The sequence below is a fragment of the Neoarius graeffei genome, chromosome 14, assembly GCF_027579695.1.
Source record: "Neoarius graeffei isolate fNeoGra1 chromosome 14, fNeoGra1.pri, whole genome shotgun sequence".
In the NCBI taxonomy this organism is placed as follows: Eukaryota; Metazoa; Chordata; class Actinopteri; order Siluriformes; family Ariidae; genus Neoarius; species Neoarius graeffei.
Window position 1 is genome coordinate 79,365,227 of NC_083582.1, and position 23,589 is coordinate 79,388,815.

Here is a 23,589-nt window from a genome sequence, read left to right on the forward strand (position 1 = left end):
TAGAAGACTTGGTGCTGTCATTAAAAATCATGGAGGCCATACAAAGTACTAGATGGAGTAGTTTTTGTTGTGGGGTGTACTCATTTTTGCACCACCCTAATTTGAGTAAAACTGAAAAATGTGTAATCTAAGTTATATTATTAACCTTACTTTCCCGTTATAAGTTAAACAGATGTTATATTAAACTTTGTCTTTTCAACATTTTGGAAATTGTGTTCATTGAGATATTGTTTAAAATGTTACTTTTCAAAGGGGGTGTACTCATTTACGCTCAGCACTGTAAGTATATATACACTAACAAATTGCTGTAAAAATACTGGACATACACACACACTATGCAGTACTTCTGAGATTGTGTTTTTGTTAGAATAGAAATAGCTTGTCTTATAGATGAACTCTTGCATGTAATGTTTATTTTATGCAGTGATTTTTGCCCAGTTGGTGTGGAGAAGATAACTCCCATCCAACGGGTGCTCAGATGGCAGTTTGAGGAGATGCCCTCAGATATGAGGGTTAGCTGCTAATATATTGAATAAGCAGTCCCGGACCAAATCCTGGGTTGCCCTTTGACAAGGTATAGCACCCAGTAGCCACCCGTGCAGGGCTACGCGAAGATCCATTTGGGAAGCAGGAATGGAGATAGCATTGGAGGGTAAACTTCCAAAGACTCAAGTCTTAGTCTCCATTGCACGTCTGCTAAGCGGAAGAACTTTCAATAGTCAATAGTTAGGAGAGTTTGCCCCCCAAATTTGGGGAACTGCTCCCGTGTCAGTCCCAGCCAGCCGCCACAGTAACTTGGCTAATAGAAATACATGAATGATTTCAGACTACAGCTCCACGGTTCAAGCCCGTGCTATACCGTCTTTGAATCTGAAGAAGTCGTAACAAATTCCTGTGAAGATAACGCCCTAAATCCTCCTGGACAGGCATTGTCCGATATCAGAAACAGAAAGGGACTCTCTCAGCCTAAGAAACCGTACCTCAGTGGTACGTTAAATTGCCGCTCTCTTACATCACATTTCTCTAGAGAGGAGCTGAACAAACATATTAACACCTTTAATTTATCATCAGTGTGCATCCAAGAACATCGACAAGTACACCAAGAAAACGATCCTGATATTATTGCCCACAACCTTAGTACAAGCACTGCATCTGACTGGAAAAATGACATCGGTGCTGCTACTGGAGGCGTAGGGATTGTAGTGCAAACACATCGTCTTCACCTGCTGACAAAAGTTACTAAAATCAGTAACCGAATTATTACTGCCATATTCAAAGGAAATCCGAAAACTGTCATCATATAATGCTATAGTCCTCATAATCACCTCTCAGAAGAGGAAGTAGAGGAATTCTATCACCAGTTGAGTGAAGCAGTAGCTTCGATTCCACCCCATGCTATGCTTATCATTAGTGGTGACTTTAATGCACATTTAGTTGGAAAATTCTCATACCACCAATCAACAGACAGAAATGGCTCTTTTCTCAAAGAGTTCCTGTTACAACACAGTCTAATAGCAGGAAACATCGCATTTCAAAAACCTGCACATAAACTTTGGACATGGAAACACCCAGCTGGTCACCTATCCCAAATCGACTACATCTTATACCGGAAAAGATGGAGGAACAGTATACATAATTATCAAGCTCATTCTTCCTCCAACTCGATTGGCAGTGATCATAGGATAGTAACTGCCACGATACAACTCCATGTCCACACACGAAGGAAAATGAATAACAAACATCTTAATTGGCATGCACTGGCAGAGGATAAAGCACTGGCGAATATAGTAGATGAAAGCGTTGTTGAGAAGTTCAATTCTTTACCTGCCTCAACTAGAAATTACACCTCATTTGTCTCAACCTGCATTATGGTAAGACAGGAACATTTTCCAAAAAGTTCTCCACCCGCTATTGCTATGATTAACAGTTCTCCCATGAAGACAGAGAGGGGAAAAAACGCTTAGGGCCACCACTGAAACTGTCCAGAATTACCAAAACAGACTACTTTGGTAATTTTGGTAACAGACTACACACTACTTTGGTCAAACTAGAAGATGACTGGATAAATACCACTCTCTCTAAATTTGACAACCCAAATGGAAGTAGTTCCAAGACTACCTGGAAAATCGTCAAAGAACTCTCCGGCAAAAAGAAGAACATTGTCTTTATCAGGGCTTTGAACCAGAATTTTTTTTTTCCTATTGGTTCGTTCCGAACAGAAACTGAATTTTAACGTTTCCGGTTTTGGGTTCCACCATTAAATAGACGTTCCCGAACCGGTTAGAACAAAAAAATTTTGTTCCCGGAACGGTTAATTATGTTCCCTGTCAGCTGTTTAACAAATGGCTATAAAATTATGTCTCTGTCTCATCCAGCTTAAGCCAAATGTAGGCTAATTCTATTACAACCTTCATTAAATAAGACAAGAAATAATTCAAAACAATTATTATTTCAAATGTTGGCGATTTGGATTCTCAGTATGTCTTCCCATCTACACAAACAGAAAAAGTGCCAAAAATGAAAGAGAATTCGTTTAGTGTGTTACCAAAGGCTAGTCAGGCCCTATGCATTGATAGGCTAACAGAGGTTAACGTCATTTAATGTTCGCGAGCCTCTCATTAACGTGGACAAATATATTGATATCGTGTTTGAAATTGACGTTTTTGAATAACGATAGACTGCAATATTTACCTCTTATTTAAGATGTGGAGACGTGATAGTAGTCCACCCTCCCGCTCTCTCCATTCAGTCAGCGAACGTCACACAGGAAGTGAATCCCAGCGGGTCATAGAAACTTGCGCAGGAGAAGAATGACTTTTTTATTTGTAGGCTACGGAAACTTTGAGGAACGAAATAAAAACCGGAATTAACCGGTTACCATTATTTTTAATAAGCGTTTCTGTTCCAGAACATAAAAAATAATAAAGTTTCTGGTTTCGTTTCTGTTCCATGTGAAATAGAAAAAGTTCCCGGTTTTCGTTTTCATTCCTTGAACCGGTTCAAAGCCCTGGTCTTTATCCAAGGTGATGACAGGCTAATGATTTGGAAGAATCACTTTCAAAAGCTTCTAAATGCAGACAATCCTAGCGACAATGACAGTGTCATCAACCCAGTATTTGGCATTCACCCTGACATCAAAACTGATCTTTTCTCTCAAGTTGAAGTAGATGAAGCCCTAAATGTCATGAAACCAGGAAAGGCTCCTGGACTAGATGGTCTCACCTTGGACCTCTGGGAACTCCCAAAAGTTCAGAAAGTGCTTAGATCCTTCTGTAATGAGACCTTTGAAGGCCATAGACCAAATGAGTGGGGAATTTCGGGAATAGTTCCAGTACCAAAGAAAGGTGACCTCACTGTATGTGACAACTACCGAAGTATCAGCTTAACTGCTGTTGCAGCCAAAATATACAACCGGATGATCCTGAATAGAATTAGACCGGTTGTAGATGAACTTCTTCGTCCTGGTCAAAATGGTTTCAGAAAATCCTGATCTACAACATCTCACATCTCTAAGTAGAATTGTAGAGGAAATCTCCAGTCACAAGAAAGAGGCAGTTTTGATTTTTATCGACTTTAAGAAAGCCTTTGACTCAATAGACAGAAAGAAAATGCTCCAAATCCTTCTGGCTTCTGGCATCCCTCCTGTAATCGTTGAAACAATAAAAACTATGTATATCAACACATCTGCTTTAGTTATAACACCAGAAGGCAATACGGATCCCTTTAACATCGATACTGGAGTCCTGCAAGGAGATCCGCTAGCCCCATTCTTATTTATCATCTGTCTAGACTATGCACAGAAGAAAGCTTTCACTCCCTCTGATGGTCTAACACTAAAACGGCGACTAAGCAGAAGATATCCGGCAGAGGGTCCTTCCGGAACTCGCTTATGCTGATGACATTGCTCTTCTTGAAGACACAATCAAGAAAGCAGAAGAATTGCTTCACCGTGTAGAGGAACAATCCCAAAACATTGGTCTCTACCTAAATGCCAAAAAGACAAAATTCATTCATCTAAATCCGTCATTGCAGGAGTCAATTAATTCACTAGATGGGCAGGAAATTGAGAAGGTAAACGATTTCCTATATCTTGGGGGCCACATCAATACAGCTCATGACATAGACACTAAGATCGGCAAAGCGTGGGGTGCACTGCACTCATTGTCAAAAGTCTGGCTCTCACCAATTAGAAAATCAACCAAAATGAGACTGTTCAAGGCAACCGTAGAGTCAATTCTTCTTTATGGTGCAGAATCCTAGACATTAACCAAGTCTCTAAGGAGAAAGCTTGATGGAACATACACTCGCAGGTTGAGAAAGGTCCAAAATGTCTCTTGGCAATTGCATACCACCAACAACTCACTATATGGTAACTATCCTCGCCTTTCTGCCATCATTCGACAACGCAGACTAACATTAGCTGGTCATGTGGCAAGACACGAGGAAGCTGCTGGTCGTGTTCCTTTATGGACTCCAGATGCAAAAAGAAACATTGGGAAACCTAGAACAACTCTAATCAATGTTCTGGAAGACGACACTGGTCTCAGAGGGGATGAGTTATTGACTGCGTTGTTGGACTGAGAGAATTGGAGGAAGAATTTTGTTCATGGGCGGCATGGTGGTGTAGTGGTTAGCGCTGTCGCCTCACAGCAAGAAGGTCCTGGGTTCGAGCCCCGGGGCCGGCGAGGGCCTTTCTGTGTGGAGTTTGCATGTTCTCCCCGTGTCCGCGTGGGTTTCCTCCGGGTGCTCCGGTTTCCCCCACAGTCCAAAGACATGCAGGTTAGGTTAACTGGTGACTCTAAATTGAGCGTAGGTGTGAATGTGAGTGTGAATGGTTGTCTGTGTCTATGTGTCAGCCCTGTGATGACCTGGCGACTTGTCCAGGGTGAACCCCGCCTTTCGCCTGTAGTCAGCTGGGATAGGATCCAGCTTGCCTGCGACCCTGTAGAACAGGATAAAGCGGCTACAGATAATGAGATGAGATGAAATGAGAATTTCGTTCATGTCACCAATCACGTCAGATGCGGTTAAGTATGTTTGCTCAATTTGATAAAGGGTGCCAATAATTCTGGAAAACACTTGATTTGACATTATCGTTAACAACTGTGCTTATTCTGAGATCTGTGTAAATGTTGGTCTCGCAGCATGTATCTGACCATCGTCTTCGTGCTGAGACCGGATTTGAACAAATTAATAAACATACGTCTGAAGTGACGAACCTGCTGATGAAGTGTGACGGCTAATGAAACGGCATAAATTTCAATTAATATAGCACTGTATCGGTATGGCACCTCAGCCTTAGTTGACTAACACACACAAAGATTTATTTGTTTACTAATTGATTTTATCCAAAGTTGGCATTTAATCCGGTTAATTCCACTCGTAATCCACCATCTACAACATTCTGTTCATTCCCAAAGCTGAAACGCATTCCAGAGAGATTTTTTTTGCCCGTTTGCGTGAAGCATCTGCCCTGTGTAAGTTGTACACATGAAAATCTGTCCAGCATTTCAGTGACATTAGTCAAGATTTCAGAAAAAAACCCAGGACCAACTATTTTGTGTCAATAAACACCAGGTTAATATTTCAAACTTCATAATTATTTCAATGATTATTTCAAATATCTTAATGACCGGAGTCTCAGTGATTAACTGGTGGAAGTTTTAACTTCAGTCGCAATTGTGGCCAAAGACAAGCCTTCTTCACGATCACAGAGACAAAAGAATTCATGTAAACTTCTATAGCAGCGTAAAGAACAAGTGAAAGTGTTCAGGATGGGACTCAGGGCTCTGATACTTTCTGATCAAAAGCGGAGATCAATAATCAAAAAGTAGACCTGCTTGAGATAATTTTTTCTCTAAATGTCCTGATAATAAATGGCTTTTTCATTGTGAATCACTTTGAGCTGTGTTTTATGGATGAATGGTGCTAAACAAATAAAACTATATCCAAAGTTTATTTGTATGTGGGAATCATACTAAATCAATAAAAACGTGTCCTCCACATAAATTTATGAAGTTTTATTTCCGCGCTTTTGGTCCATCATCAGGGACAGAAGGGAAAGTGTATTTACAAACATCAACAAATGAATTTAATTGAAAATAACAACAACTAAATAGTCATGTGCACTCTGATGGGTCACGCGCTTATAAAATAAAACAATTTACAAGAAAGACTGAATTGAAGAGGAAAAAAATTACATAAATAAATAAATGCTACGAGATAAACTTAAAACCTTACATAAAGCTCACATGCTGAAAGTTTTCTGCCTTTAATTAAAAACCAGAACGTCAGTAGCGTAGTCTCTCATCTGTCCTGCCATCAAAACGACCCTGACGACCAAAACACCGAACGGAACTGAAATGTGACGATGTGAGAGAGAGAGGACCGACCTCCACCACTAACTGCTTACAACAGGAACATCAACAAAGGACTCCGTTTTGTTCCCCGAGGGAAAATCGACCCAAAACATCCATCAGAACTGGAACCGGGTGAGAAATGAGAGAGGAGATACAACTCTAGTAAGAGGCCTGGAAAACTCATTATTTTGGCCTAATTAGTAACTCGTTAGCAAAAATTTGACAAATCAACGACCAAGTTTTGTGAGGAGTGACGAGTTCTTTCAAATAAAAGAAAATCTGTGGAGAACTGACGGAGGAGATACGATTTAATTGAATTGTGGACGACGGACGCCACGCCATGGAAACAGCGCATCAGCCTCATGGACAGAGGAGCTAAATTATTTATTTAATTCCCCCCCCAATTCAGTCTTTCTTGTAAATTGTTTTATTTTATAAGCACGTGACCCATCAGAGTGCACATGCCTGTTTAGTTGTTGTTATTTTCAATTAAATTCATTTGTTGATGTTTGTAAATACACTTTCCCTTCTGTCCCTGATGATGGACCAAAAGCGCGGAAATAAAACTTCATAAATTAATGTGGATACGTTTTTATTGACTTAATAAAGTTATTGATGCTGTTATTAAAGCAGGGGTTTAACGTGCCTCCTCCAACTCCACTCGAGAGACATCGGGAAGCTGCTCAACGTCTTTCCTCTTCCTCTTCTTGTCCCCCAGCACTGCGTCCCGAAACTTCTGCCGACCCTTAGCGCACTGACTCCTGCAAATGAACAAGACGTGCAGATGTGTAGCATCTCCCACACTGTACGACTCCACCTGCTCTTTAGCTCAGCGTGGCCTGAGGGTCTCCTCCCGCACCTTTTAAAGCCTTTACTGACTAACAGCAGCTCTTCACTAAATCACAAAGATCTGGGGATAAAGTTTCACTGATTATTTAATAGTATCCTTAAATTCAACCAAAACCCAAAGAATAAACTCCTTTATACTGACAGATAATATCCAAACAAGATATGTTCAAGCATTCATTTGATTGTATTTGTACCTGTTGACTGTGTTCAGATTGTTTTTCTTTAAAAATAAAATGTCGCTGGGTGCCGACATCACACTCTCTTGGAGATTACAATATCGTGCTCTGATGTCAGATTGTGATGTCACTTCCACGCCACATGACTTACCGAGGCTGAGATCGAGTGGATACATATCGCTTCTAAATTGTTGTAAACAACACGGAAGATGCTGAGTGTCAAGCGTTTGGCTGTAAAAATAAGGCCAATCACTGAAGCAGTGAAAAACACACACACACACACACACACACACACACACACACACACACACACACACACACACACAGTGCTGCAATGGCAAGGACCATCACTTTCTCGTATCTGTGTCAGTGCTGTGTACGCGTTATTGAGCCGAGTGAGATTTAAACTTTATAAAAGTGAAGTTTGTTGATTCAGGATTTTGTTGTCAGTTTAAAAAAAAGTTACAGAAAATTTCTGATTTGATTTTTAGAATTAGAAGCTTTTGTTTGTCACATACACATTAAATTCTTTGTCTGTATTCGTGCACAGAGAGAGAGCAATAGCACCCGGCGATTTGATTTTTTTTTTAAGAATTGCAAGTCTTTATTTGACGGCTCTGTGTAATGAAGGTAAACGGTGTACTAGTGTGCTGTTAACGTCACAGCTGGCTCTCTGTTTTCAGTGCGAATGATTGCGCCCAGGTAATCCTATTTTTAACAATATCATAACTTTTAAATGGATAAATTGTTGTGATAAAGTTTTATTTTTAATTTAAAACGTGTGAGGAGCACATCAGGGCACTTGCCGTGATCAAACGGCGTTTATTTTTGGGTTTTGTTTGACTTTAAATCCACCAACATATCCTTCAATAAATACCCTCATGCTTAATCAATCGTTTAGATTTATTACACTAACTGATTAAGTGACAGACACTTTCTTGCTTTCTTATTACTGGCTCCGCCTTGTGTTCTATGGACCAATCACAGTGCACTGACAACTGGTGTCCATGCTGCTGTCCAATCAGAGCAACTCATCCGAGAACAGTGAAGTGTGTGAAATATTTTGATATTTATTCATCAGTACAGCTATAAACATTGCAATAAATTATTTGAGAGGAAGTAATTTATAGACTGAACTATGTATTTATTTATTCCTGTATTTATTGACAGATACAGTGAAATATTTAATGCTAGACTTGAAACAGACATACAAAAAAATTCATGAATGAAGGAATTTATACTATTCCTAGGTTCTTTAATGTGTGTTATGTAACATGTTTACTTTTAGGAATGGGAAGTGCCACTGTCTCTCTATAAACCAATCACATTCATTTCAAGATCCAGGATTTGTTCTGATTGGCTGCTAGTGGATAAAAATACAGGAAGTGTGTATCGGTGCTTGGTTGCACAATGTTAGATTTAAAAAAAAAAAGTGTGAGAGTGAGTGAGTGAGAGAGAGAGAGAATAAAACATCAGTGACGCCATCCCTTGATCTTTGTGTACTAATAGCTGCATCAATATATGTACAAGTGATAACATCTTAACATCTTCATACGTACAGCTTAGAGATATCAGACATCAGACAGTTGCACTGGGTTTAAAAAAAGAAAAAGAAAGAATGAAAATATAACAGTGCCTTTGACAGGTGCTTGGACTCTGCAGGGGTGCCATTTCTTTTGGAAGCATGCCTTTTTGGTTATACACAGAAAAAGAAAATATATCAGACTCGTGTGTACCATATTACCATCTCCTCTAATTGTAGCTTTGGAGGATTTAAACAAGCTACAGTGACGCTTGGGACGGGGTGGGCGGAGTGTTAAAGAAGGGGGTGTGGCCAGAAATATGTCATGCATGTTGATGCATGCAGAATATGGAACTGTTTTCGAACAAATGTTTAAACTTTGATTTGAGTCTGTCTTTAAATCCAGAATCCATCATCAGTTCCTGATTGCATCATTGACTAAGCTGAGAAGGTCCTGAACTTTTCTCTTGTTTATGTCTGAAACGGAGAACAGCGAGAGGAAGATCTCACTCGGCGATACGACGCTGCTTATTATTCTGGAGTTAATTCTGTCTCCGTTTCCTTTTCTAGACTTTTCAATACAGTACTACAAATCTGAAGTCTGGTCTCAATCTGGACTTCTGACTGATGTGTTCACGGCAGAAATAAATAAAAACACTCACTTAAAATATTTCTCGATGTCGATCACCGCCAGACTGAGGGTTCTGTGTGCGTTCCTCGCCATAAGACGGAGAACCCAAGCAGTCAGGGTTACACCACAGTCGCTTGTTACTCCACTCCTCTGCCCCTGTACACACACACACACACACACACACACACACGAGACAGAGAGCTTTGAGCTCTTCATCACCTCTCCACAACAAGCAGCATACTGAAAAGAGCTAGCAGATCATTTCTTACATCACTGAGATAGAAGTGTGTAATAATTACACCCATTATTTTTAATCTTCACAGGTCAGAACTACAACTTGGCATCACCTTCAAAGCCGTGGTGTTAATGTGATCAGAGCATACGCTTGCCTCTGAGCGCACGAGAAGGACACGAGGAGTTAATGGCCTCATTAGAGCGTTCACGTTAAAGTGGGAGAGTCTGCAGTGCTAATGAGAGTTCGAGAATAAAGAGCTGCTGCTCACCTGGGTGGAGCTGTGAACCATGCTGATGAAGTCATCCACCGGGACCTGGATCACCGCAAGAGCCTCCGGGACAGACATCACTTCTCCAGTCTGGGAGAGAAACATCAAAACCAAGAGCTTCAGTTAATGTTCACAATGTTCAAACATCAGAACGGGAAACATTGTGATCTCACAGTGTGACTTTCTCTCACTGTGGTCTGGGTGTTGGTTTGATCCAGATGGACTGGTTTGAGTATTTCAGAAGCTGCTGATCTCCTGGGGTTTTCACACACAACAGTCTCTAGAGTTTACACAGAATGGTGCAGAAAACAAAAAACACTGAGTGAGTGAGCGACAGTTCTGTGGGTGGAAACAAACGCCTTGTTGATCAGAGAGGGTCAGAGGGAAATGGACAGATTCATGGTTCAAGTTTTTGGGGGTTTTTTTTTGCCAGGAAGGATATAGTAGCTCATATAAATCACTCTACAACTGTGGTGAGCAGAAAAGCATCTCAGCATGCAACAGCAGAAGAACACATTGGGTTCCACTCCTGCAGCCAAGAACAGGGAGCTTACAATCAACAACAAGTTCCTATTAAAGTGGCCGGGGAGTGCAACTGACATATTTACATGTTTTTGTTGAAATGCAGAACAAATAAAATTAGAAACCTGGAAGTTCAATATCCAAAATAAATCCACATTCATCTGAAACTAAGAAAAGATAATTAATGTTACAATAAGCGATACACATGTTCACAGGAATTAGTTTTTTTCCTTTAGTTGCCCGAATCTATCAACTTTTCAAAAACAAGGTTTTGATATGGGATATTATTATCATCATCATCATCATCATCCAAATATGTCGTTATACTGAAATGCACCCACTTGTCACCACTCATTCATGTTATATGTGAAATTTTGGCATATTCTCCTTATCACGAATTTCTCCTTCTGAGTCACTACTGCAGTTCACTGACTGACTGAAAGGATCATGAATTGAAGTGATAATTCCTTGATCTGTTACAGAAATGACGGAGGTTATCGGTGTATCGTTGTCAGTGTCCCCACACTGACTCACTCTGTTTTCTAAATCATCACCATTCATGTGTTGTAACTCACTGACGAAACACTGAAGGACAAAATGACTGCTGATACCACTAAACTTAACACCTCGTTAAAGCGTACCGGCGGTGGTGCCCGTTAACTAGGTGTTAAGTTTAGCGGTATCGGCAGTCATTTTGTCCTTTTATTGATCCTTTCATCAGCGTTCTCGATAACGGTTAGTGATCGACACCTAAGCGAGGCTTGTTGAGCCTTTGTTTTATGGCATTAACACGGATTGTTAACTCGACTGTGGACTTGATTACTTATTGTTTGTCTCTGGTGGGAAGAGGAGCGCGTGGCTCAGTGTGGGTGTAAGCAGGCGAATGACGGATGTAATTGCAGTTAGAGTGTTTATTTACAAACAGGCAGGCAAACAGTTCAAAACCGTGAAATGGGCAACGGTCATGCAAGACACCAACAGAATGGTGGCGGCAAACATGAAAGGCAGAGTCCAAATACACAAAACAAAGTCAAAACCAGAAAGGCAATACACAGATATAAGGCTTGGTAATGTGAGACACTCAGTACAGCGTGTATACTTCAAGTCCGTGTGTTTCGACAGTCATGATAAGAGCACAGAGAAGAGACAAGACTACCGAGGCAACTCCTCTCTTCACAACTGGATGGTGGCAGCAGAAGCAAAGGAAGACCGAGGCTAAGGTTCAAAGACACAGCCAAATGTCATTTGAAACAACTAGAGATGGATATTAAAAATTGGCAACAACTGGCTGGGAACAAGCTGAGTTGGCAGGACAAACTTTCCCTCACTAGACCAAAACGAAACAGTCATCTTCGTTTCAACAGACTGCATGATGATGATGATGATAAGTGCGTGCTGTGATTGCACTCTAATCCGGAACAGGTGCATGGTACCGTAATTAGTCCAAATGCGGCTGCGCGCTCCAAGCGCCAACATGCATGGATGTGACACAGTGATGTTTTTTTGAAGACTCTGGCTCATTGTCATTAAAGGTGAGGATGCAAACTCAGTTTGTTATACATGATATATGCAATGTGATAAATTCATAATAAAAGAGTTCGATACAGTGATGCAGTGTATTATTATTATTATTATTATTATTAATAATAGAGATAGTGCAATATTGCTTCCTAATACAGAAACCCTGAGTATCATCTGATATCGATACCCAAAAAACCCACCACTGCTAATGTTAGGTTTATATAAGTATTATTCTTGACCAAGAAGGCAGTAATATATTTGTGACAAAATTAAGGATTAATTTCTGTCAGTTAAAATGACCTTATGTCTCGGCTGGACATTGTTTGGGAACATTTTGTTTATTTTGATATGAAATGTGTATTTTTGATATGAGATGTGTCTGAATGGCGACAGGGTCTGCAATGATATCACACACACTCACAATGGCCTTTGATTTCACACACAACCATAGCCAACGTGTATTGGGAATTAAAAGTTAGATTTAAAGCCATGATTTAAGTTAGTTTATAGCAAGGATTGTGATTTAAGATTGTTAGAGTTAACCAGTCTTTAATGTTGAATCTGAAGTTGAAATGATTGAATGTTGGATGTAATGGTAGCCTTATTGCTGAACAAAGAGTTAAGATCCTTTATTATTTTTGGACTATTGCATATACTATGGCAGTGATTTAAATTTAATTGTTAGATCTAAGATGCATTCAATGATTTAAGTTAGTTTTATAGTTTTAAGTTAGTTTTATAATTACAGAATATAATTTAGGATTGTTAAGACTTTAATGATTCTAATGTTAAGAACATATTCTTGATATGAGATGTTTTGCTTATGACTGTCTTTGTTTAGGTTTGTTCTTTTTTGTTTACTTTCTTATAACATATTAGTTGAAAAATTCCGTATGTACTTAAGCAATGACCTTGAAAATCTGTTTGTACCTTGCTATCATGTCATATGATCAGCAATATGTCATTATGTTATGATTTACACACACACTGATGGAGATTATTTGACCTGCCCCAAGATCAAGCTGCTCACTTGCACGCAAGTCAAACACACACACATACATCTGAACATTCCATCAGAACAGTGATGTAATTAAGATGTGACCTGCTCATACACACACACACACACACACACACACACAGATATCAAAATGATGTCACTCACTCACACCCCCCCATAGACACACACACACACCCCTCTCTGAGGTCACATACAAACACACACACACACACACAATAGCCGTTTAGAGAGATTATAATTTGTTATAAAAGGTGTTTGTAATATTTCATCTTTGGCGAGAAAACTGTGAATAAACAGCAGTGAAACCGATCTCTGGTTCTCTGTTTTTTTGTGGTGTTCCGTCCCAGACGTCTGGGTGGTACGAGGGAGGGGGTCCCGAGAAGTTGACCGATTGACCGTTTCCGACTGGGTGAACCCCAACAATTTGGTGTCAGAAATGGGATACTTCCAATCAGGTAAGGGGTCTCTTTTAATTGATTAGTTGGGGGGGACTTCCGCCTGGTTGGAAGTATCAGAAAAAAAAAAAAAAAAAACAGTGGTTTATTATTTTGGTTATGTTTTTATTGGTAATCCTCGTAGACTTTTGTTTACGGGATGTTTTTATTTTGGGGATCCTCGTAGATTTTTGTTTACGGGATGTTTTTTTGGTGAACCTCGTGGAAGAGCCACGGGAAGATTGGTAAACCTCGTGTAAAAGCACGGGAAGGTGATCCTCGTGAAGTGAAGGAGCTGTCACGGGAAGAGCGCGCTTTTTATGTTAAACCCATAATAATTACCCTAATTAATCTCGGGACTGATTCCTTCGTGCCACCATGGGGGGAAAATTGTATTGTATTAAGGTACCCGGACCCCGAGAAAAAACCCACGGGATTGGATGAATTGCTGTGGTTTAGCATTCTACACAAATTCTAGACAATTTGGCCGGCTCAGTTTTGATTTATCCTCATTCAGGTATTTGCAATCTCTAGGAGCTGTGTAATGTATCTTTAATTGTTTTAGCATTTATATAAGGCATTACTGGATATGCACAAAATAATGAAACAACAAATCAGTACTCTGGACATGAACAGTCAGAACTGTGTTCCTGGTGTGCATAAATGTCAAACCTTTGGTCAATCAAACCTGTATAACCAACTTCCAAAATCCTTATTTCCCTTATAAAATCCTTATAGGATGCAAATTAAAATGATTTACCTAAAATTTGAATGATAATTAACAATGATATATCCCAGTTACCTTTTATTCAATATTAATAACAAACTTTAAGAATGAATACAAAGCTTCAAAGTTTGACAAAAAAACACAAAGTGTAAATGTTATGTGCTCTTTTATCATCGTGGGAATTGATTATAGCTCTAAATAAATATTGAAGGTTTTTTTGTTAAAAAGAATCCGTATAACTTTATTTGTACGCCCGTATACTATGTTTATTGAATCAAATCCGTATAAAATACGGACATTCTGTATATTGTGCATTTTAATCTCAACGAAAGCTTCACTGAATCGATTCTTTAGAACAAATTCGCATGCGTGTGAATCAATTTACTTGATTCACTCTTGATTCTTGACTCAGAAACTACGGAAACCTTATTTGTATTCCTGTTTTCAAATTGTAAACAATAATCACACTCTCATGCTGCATGAAATTAAAGTATGAACTTTCCTCAAACCATTACGTGTGCATGAACTCAAACAAATGCAGTCCATGCGTCTGTATCGATTCGCTTGATCGAGTCATTCATGTTTCGTCCCGAAAAAGATCCGAATCGTTTGTGAATCTCATCACTGTTAGAAATCCAAGAGAAGAGATCCTCTTCCCTTAACATCATCAGAGGAAAAATCTGCTTCTTAATCAATTAGTTTCAGCGTTTGGTGAGTAGATCATCTGCATTTTATTTTATATTCATTGTGTGCTGATAGTCCGAAACTTGTAACTGGAAAGTTATCAGGAAAGTCACAAGTGGTCCGCGAGGTGATCTCTGAACAGGTCCCTGAGCACTCTACAAGACTATTAATGTGTTTTAATAATTAATAGTGCAGCTATTAATGCAGTTTCATGTCTAGAGCTTATAAATGATGAATACGAAGTAGTTAAAACTAAGAACAGAAGTATGTGACAGCAAAATAACATTAGAACTCCAGTTCCCATGATGCTTGTGAACTGGGCATGCGCACTGGATAAAAGAAAAAGCAGCTCTTTAGGGCAAAACTCTCGTCTCATCACATTTGGGCAGTAATTCTATGCGTTCAGACCTTAAATAATGAAATAACTGTACAAGCAAATACAACACAAAAACCATTTTTAAAACATTCACTTAAATTAAATTAAACAGACATGGTAAAAACAGAAGAAATATATTTAAGGCTTAGAGTTTGATTAATTCAGCCAAATCAAATATCACTTTCAGATTTGAAGATATTTATCAGGAGTCATTTTTAAAATATTGAGTATTATACCACTTCCTGTTCAAAGGCATAATAAAAGGCATCAAATATATTTACCCTTCGTGTGAATGGAAATGCCGAAAAGTTTAATGTTTAACCTAATGTTTAATGTTGATCTAAAACATTTTAAAACTGATCGTGTAGTGGTATTTTTATTAATCATATGTAATTCTAACCTTTAATATCCTATATACTCCTGTTTCTAACGCGTTTTAGCGAAATGTGGACTTGTCTTGTCTGGGAAACATGCAATTCGATCAACAGCGAGCTAACCCGCTCTTTACTTCATTTTTGACATTTTTTGAATAATTGTCGTCCTATTATAAATATAATATTTTGAATAATTGCTCCGTAGCAATATGCTCTGTCTCCTTTCTCGGTCAACATTGAGATAAGGGCTCCCAGACTGTTACAGATAGCAATAATATAAACAAACCATCCATGCGAGCATAGCAGACAAGGACACACAGATATCTGCAATGGGCAGAGAAAATCATTATTTTTTTGGCATTTTCTCACACAATAATAAATGTAATAAGTAATCTCTTTATATTACTAGGTAAATTCCATATACATAAAGTCAAAATGTCCAAGATAACCAATTCTCATTCCCATTAATACTGTTAATTGAATTAAAAATTGTATTTTGAGTCTCTGTCACATATCGAATCCAACAAAAAGTGTTTATCAGCTATTCAATTTTATTCAAATTACATTCAGTGAAATTGTTGCCCTGTTTTATATCTCCTTTTCTTTCTTTAAACTTATTGCTCCTTATGAGGCTAAGCTTAAACATGTTTAACTATTGATATAAAATGCTCTGATTAACTGTTTGCTGAGTTTTAAACCTCCATACTTTTGCCTTTAAAAACTACAGAGGATATGGAATGGATAGGCTTTTAATGTATTTAGTTAAGCATAATTTTTTTCAGCAAGATACAGAGTTAACAAACGTTTACTTGAATAACTTTTTGTTTATAAATCGGAGACATGGGTTTATCTTTATTTAACCATTAAGAAAAAACTTCATAAATTATCATGATTATGATACATTGGCTTGTATAAGTGTTCATTGTCCTTGAACCTTTCCGCATTTTGTTGCACTGCAACCTGGAACTTAAATGGAATTGACATGAAACTACACAAAATATGATTCAATATTCATGCAGGGATGCAAACACAACCATGGTCAAAAAAGAGTGAGGTAGAGCGGCGATGCGGACCCCCCCCCCACCACACACACACACACACAATATCAGTCAGACTTCATTACGGTCCATCCCGACACAAACGAATTTCGCTTCGCTCTCATTGACTTTGAAAGTAGGCGAAGTTTGCCAATGTTTTTGCTTAATTTAGACAGCCTAAGTGACTGTAATGTTGTGGCTACCACGGATGGATGTATGCACCATGAACTCATAACACACACATGGGTTACACATTACCATTTGCAGGGGCTTCAAAGTTTGGGAGAATAGCAGGGTACAAATAATTTACAGCAGGGTGCAAAATGGTAAAATGTCTGCCAGCAGCAGACATAATGCACGCAAAGCATGCAGGGATATATATATGAGAGAGAGAGATGCAAGTACGAACTTTTCATGGGGTGGGATGGTTTGGAACAGGTCATCTAAAATTGGGATAACATTTACCCGGGACGGGTATTTGAGGCGGGTCGTCTAGCTTAAGCTTGATTAGCGTTGTTACGCACGCCAGTGTTTCCCACAGAAATTTTGGAGACTATGGGGGCAGCCGATGGGGGGGGGGGGTTGTTTAAAATTGAGTGATATGTTAAATATTAACTTATTACTGAAAAACTATTGATTAAAAAAACAAAGACACTGAGAAATGGTCCTATAAACAACTTTACCAATATAAAAGATTACCAAGACTACAAAAATGCAGAAAAATAGGCTTTACTTATCCAAATGCACCTGTTGGTTCAAAAGTTAAAGTGCAGAGAACCTCACAGCACAACATGAAGTTACCTTAAAATATAATATAAATGCCTCAGCTTTCATGTAAGAAAAAAAAAACTATTAATACTAGTACTGTGTGCAGGCAGTCTCTCCTGAAGACTAAATTAAACAATAATTATAAACTAATAAAATAAATGGCTCAGACTTCATAGAAGAAAAAAACAATTTGAACAGAATCTCACAGTATGATGCTGAAGCTGCCTAAACAATGGAAAATAAAATACCATTTTGGCAAAAACGTTGGCATCCATTAATTTCTTGTATTAAGTAAAAAAATGTTGCCAGATACTGCTGACGTTTTACAGCCCAAAATATGTTCAAAACCCGCCAAAATGCACTTAAAACCGCCCAATCTGGCAACACAGCTAATGGCTGCACTCATGTCGAGGATGTAAACAAAGTTGACGCGGCAACAGACATACATGACATAGTGGATGTAATTTACGTTCACAACTTTTTTTGCCATCAGAAATATTTAATATTAAGTTTTGTGACTCAACTGACAATAGCCAGCGGCATAACAAGCCACAGACGGCGATTTGCCGCCGGTGACCGGCTACTTTTGAGACCGCTGCATTTGATCACTCGATGTTCTAAAATAGCAGCTAGTCGGGTGCTAACGGTTAGCATTTAACTAAGACAAACAGCCACAAGCTTTAATAAGACCAATTCTTGCACGTATAGAACGGTATTACGGCACTTAAATATTATCTAGGAACAAAAAACAATAGTCATTAACCCATGTAGACACTACGTTGAGAACATATACAGTCATCATGCAACTCCTCAAATAACATTACGTTTTTCAGGCGTTTTTTACCCCAAGGATAGGTCATGGCTAATATGGTTAGATGAAGGAGGCTAGGTTACGAGAGACAAAGTTAATATATATATATATATATATATATATATATATATATATATATATATATATGAGTGATTCCACGCTTATGGGTACTGAAATGGGGACATGAACTTATTTTTAAAAATTCACCAAAAACCATTTCTTTTTTTTAACCATCAGGTCACAAATCTTTAATGAATGATATGTTAAAAGATAACTTTAATTTTCTGAGATGTAATAAAAACATATTTATATGCCAAAGTCAGAACGTAACAGAAGTGTTGTGGACATATATATTCTCAATTTTAACAATGTAGAATTAATTTTTGAAACATAGGAAGGTGATGTTTTAGCAAACATAATTAATAAACATGTGTAGTAGAATAAACATACACATTCTTTCAATAAGATTAACATGCAGGGTTAGATCTTAACACTAGCCCGTGGCTAGTGCAGATAGCCACGGGCTAGTGCAAAATCTCTGCTACTAGCCCGTGTTGGCTAGTGCAATAACTTGACATGGGTGTGGCCATCGTGAATCACGCAAAATCTGATACAAAATCTTTTAGCTCATTCTATTTATTGTACATGGTGTAATGCATTGTTGCTGAACATTGCTGTCACAGTTCATTGACACAGGTTGTAACTGTGTACCATGATGAGTGCCTAATTTGCCTAAATAAGAATTTGCTATGTTTTTTTCCAGTCTAAGGCAACTGAATGATTTCAGTTCTAGTCCATTTTGCGAGATTACTACATGTACTAGTCTACTTAACTGTAAGCAATGACTACCTCTTTTATACTTCAAAGTGACAATTATGGTTTGAAACACAAAGTCACATATGAGAACCATAATGGATTGAATAAAGTACTGGTTTTGTTACACTGAATTGGGAGCTTCTGTTGTTTCAACTTGTTCATTGTTTAGTATTTAAAATTCTTTCAATTGTCACAGGAATTGGGCTTAAAATAGCGGGCTAGTGCAACACTCTGCGGGCTAGTGCAATTTGCAAGCCACTAGCCCGGCTGGCTAGTGCAGAAAAACCTTAAGATCTAACCCTGACATGGTATATAGCTAGATTGTAATTAATTTGTAACAATCGTAACAGAAGTAATGTAACAGACATCATTTTGGAACTCATAGGCTTGACTTTGGCATATAAATGTTTTTATTACATCTCAGAAAATTAAAGTTATCTTTTAACATATCATTCATTAAAGATTACATGTTTTGTGACCTGATGGTACAAAAAGAAATGGTTTTAGGTGAATAAGTTCATGTCCCCATTTCAGTACCCATAAGCGTGGAATCACTCATATATATATATATATATATATATATATATGCACAATCATTTTAACACTTATGCTTTGATTGTAGACGAGTAAATGACTTCCCCTTCAACGCTGATCGTTTACTCCCAGTCACCGAGGCTCCAAAGAAATACACACTAGTAGATGAAATTCAGCAAGTTGATAAATGAGCACACCTATCTGAGGAAAAGCCCGGGAGTCACGTTCCTTAGCAACCAGATTGCCCAGCCATCGGTTCCACTGACAGTGTAGCAGCAAGCAGTTTGTAACGGAACGCTGTTGAATATTATAATAGCAGCCAGCAGCTACACTGTCAATCTTACTATCTCTGCTGTCAATGGTTCCATATATCCACCAGGGGGAACCAAACGTTGTATGGTCTGCACAGTACTCGGGTCTATCATTACTACCAGAGTGGATTACCGTTGAGCAATGTTTATGTTAAGCAGTACCTCTCTCTCTTTGGATTGATGTCATCCTACAGTCTCTTCTCGAGCAAGGCGTGGTGAGACCGTGTACCAGCTCGTACAATACACCTGTTAATCCAGTACCTAAACCCGATGGTACCTGGCGTTTTACACAAGATTTACGTAAGATTCATGAATTGATTGTTTCTTCTGTAATGTCACAGGTTCCTGCTCATCATTGCTGTTTTTCCATTAATGATCTCTGTTCTGCCTTTTTCCATGCACATGAGGAGACAGCGTTTGGACTCAAGGTTTCATTGACTCTCCTGCTGTTTTTTTCAGTTGTAATTCATAACGTACTCTGTGACCTTCTCCCTCCCTCAGGACTCTGTGGTCTGTGTTCTGGTATCTGCTGAGTCACCAGAAATCTGCCAAGACACTGACACTTGCGCCTGCTCCAACATCTGGCGCACAAGGGCTTTAAGGTTTTCAGGACCAAGCTGCAATATTGCATGGACACTTAAGTATTTGAACTTTTGAAGTTTTGAACTTTCTCAAGGTTGTCATTCTAGACACAAAACGCCCTGCAACTAAACATGCACTGATGTCTTTTCTGGGTCAGAAAATGGATCCCTGACTGCTCTTTAAATGACAAGCTTCTCCGTTCTGCAATCTCTCATCACGATCCACTGCAACATCCTTTGACCCGGACTGACACTATGGTGGTCGCTTATCACTCCCTCAAAAGCACCCTTTGTTCTGCCCCTGGGGTTACCTGATCACTTCAAGCCCTTCCACCTCTATGCCTGTGAACACCGGGGCACAGCCTCTGGGGAGCATGGGGGGGGGGGGGGGGGGGGGGGATGCATCATTGTGCGTTTTTATCCAAAACATTAGACATTGTTGCTCAAGGCTTACCTGCGTGTCTGGGGACTGTCTCCGCATGTGCTTTGATGGTTTTAGATGCGGAAAAATTGGTTTTGTCTCACCCACTGATCTTGCACTCATCACATCAAGTTAAACAGGTGTTGCAAAATTTACAGACCCATTAAATTAATTTATCAGTAATTTAATAGATAATTAAATTAACATATGACTATTTATTCTCTGTTCTACTAACAATCTCGAAATTCGTGTCACATCCCCTTTTGGTAATGTAGGTCACGCTCTCGCACGCCTCCTTAACTCTTGGGATGACATTGATATTGTCTGTCTAAAAATCGTGCATACTACTAGTATCAGGTCTGATCTCTCCTCCAGCCCTCTAGGGATGGGGGAAGTACTCTTTGTTGATGGTTCTTGTTCTAAACGGTTCTTGTTTTATAATTTATAATATTTATCATACCTCTGTGGTTACTCTGTGTGTTCACTGCCTGATATTCTGCATGAGGCATATGCTCTTCCTTTCTCATTTGATTTTTGTCATCTTGATTGTGGACAAATTCTCTAAATGGGTAGAAGTTTTTCCCTGTTCTCGAGAGAACACGAAGGTAGTTACTCGTACTCTGGCAAAAGAAATAATACCTAGTTATAATAATAATAATACTAATACATTTTATTTATAAGTGCCTTTCAAGGTACCCAAGGACACTGGACAGTAAAAAAGAAAAACAAACAATAAAAGCAGAACAATAAAATAACAACAATAAAATAATAAGAAATCAATAATAATAATTATTGTTATAGTTATGGGGTTCCAGACGCCATAGACTCAGACAAAGGTACCCCGTTTCACCTCAAAAGTCACACAAAACCTTTGTAAGTATCTCTAAACTAAACTGGTGTTTTCACATTCCTCAATCCTCTGGTATCGTAGAACGTACTAATCGAACATTGAAAGACAAATTAATTAAGGTCATGCAGGACACAGGTTTGGTTCTGTAATCCATAATTCATTCTGGCTGAAATTCGTGTGACACCAAGAAATTATTTTTGGGAGACCTTTCCCTCTCCCCTGGAAGAAGGGAACTCCGGCTCCGGGTACCTCTGATTTGAAAATGCATATGGATGAGTATTCTGCAGCCCTTATAGATAAGTTGTATAAAATTTGTACCAAGGTCAATAGTACAATATTATCTCCACCACACACCCCTTTCACGTCGGAGACAAGTGCCGGTGTGACTTTTTTAAAGTAATGATTTGGACAATTGGGAAAACCTAGATATGGTGGGCCTGCAGACATAGTCGCCATTACTTTTACTGCTGTTTTAAGTGATCTTTTTCCACAGTGGATCCATGCCACGCGATTGAAGAAGGCTCCATAACAAAGTTGTGTTACAATGACAAGTTTGCTACTAACGTTTTTTTTTTGTGTCCCGAGAATCTCTGTTCTCTCTCTCTGTCTCTCTATTTCTGAGCTCTACACAGATTCGACTGAGAATCCTCAAGACGTTGTGAACAAAGAGGGGAAGAGATCGTGCGCCCCGTTTGGGACCAATCATCCTCACTACAACCATAACAGTCCTCATCACGGGTTTCGTGACTTCATTGTTGCTCAGGGCAGGGCTACCCGCCCGAGCCTTCGTGACTGCTTCATCTTCGCTCGGGGCAGGGTTACCTGCCTGAGCCTTCTGGACCACTTCATTGCTCGGAGCAGGGTTACCCGCTCAAGCTGGACAACATCTTCTGGCAATTTGCTAACTGGACTGCACAAGCGCACACCACACGAATGTGTTATGTCTTTCATCGGATGCCGTTTTCTACTATTATTACACATCTCTATCTCTATAACTCTGTATTCTTACAGGACTCTGTTCTCACTATAGGTCGATATGCCTTCTAATTTCATTTTTCCTCACTGTTTTAGAACAAATTACTCTGAAGGAAGTAGCGTGCATTTGGGACGAATTAGGAGGTTTTGAGTTTCTCTAAGCTCCGGTGAGGTAGGACGAGTGCTGATCGGGCATGCCCGCCCTCTGAGCACCAATATACGTCAAGAAGGGCAAAGATTAACTCAAGATTAATTCTCGATGTAAATCACATATATGATCATGAGGTGATAATGATCATATATGGTCCTAGGATTTGATAATAGTGATACTATTATCAAAGGGGGGATTGTTAGGTTTATATAAGTATTATTCTTGACCAAGAAGGCAGTAATATATTTGTGACAAAATTAAGGATGAATTTCTGTCAGTTAAAATGACCTTATGTCTCGGCTGGACATTGTTTGGGAACATTTTGTTTATTTTGATATGAAATGTGTATTTTTGATATGAGATGTGTCTGAATGGCGACAGGGTCTGCGATGATATCACACACACACACAATGGCCTTTGATATCACACACAACCATAGCCAACGTGTATTGGGAATTAAAAGTTAGATTTAAAGCCATGATTTAAGTTAGTTTATAGCTAGGATTGTGATTTAAGATTGTTAGAGTTAACCAGTCTTTAATGTTGAATCTGAAGTTGAAATGATTGAATGTTGGATGTAATGGTAGCCTTATTGCTGAACAAAGTGTTAAGATCCTTTATTATTTTTGGACTATTGC

The 23,589-nt window shown here is 38.9% G+C and overlaps 1 protein-coding gene across 1 annotated transcript in view; it reads right to left on the reverse strand.

Moving 5' to 3' along the window:
* The window catches only part of eme1 (essential meiotic structure-specific endonuclease 1), a 43,763-nt gene that overhangs the window by 12,854 nt on the left and 7,320 nt on the right, over nucleotides 1–23,589 (reverse strand). The window contains exons 4-6 of the mRNA XM_060940342.1: nucleotides 10,041–10,130; nucleotides 9,569–9,693; nucleotides 7,006–7,120 (exon numbers count right to left, since the gene is read on the reverse strand). Coding sequence (XP_060796325.1) covers nucleotides 7,006–7,120; nucleotides 9,569–9,693; nucleotides 10,041–10,130 — 330 coding nt within the window. The remainder of the gene's footprint in view (nucleotides 1–7,005; nucleotides 7,121–9,568; nucleotides 9,694–10,040; nucleotides 10,131–23,589) is intronic.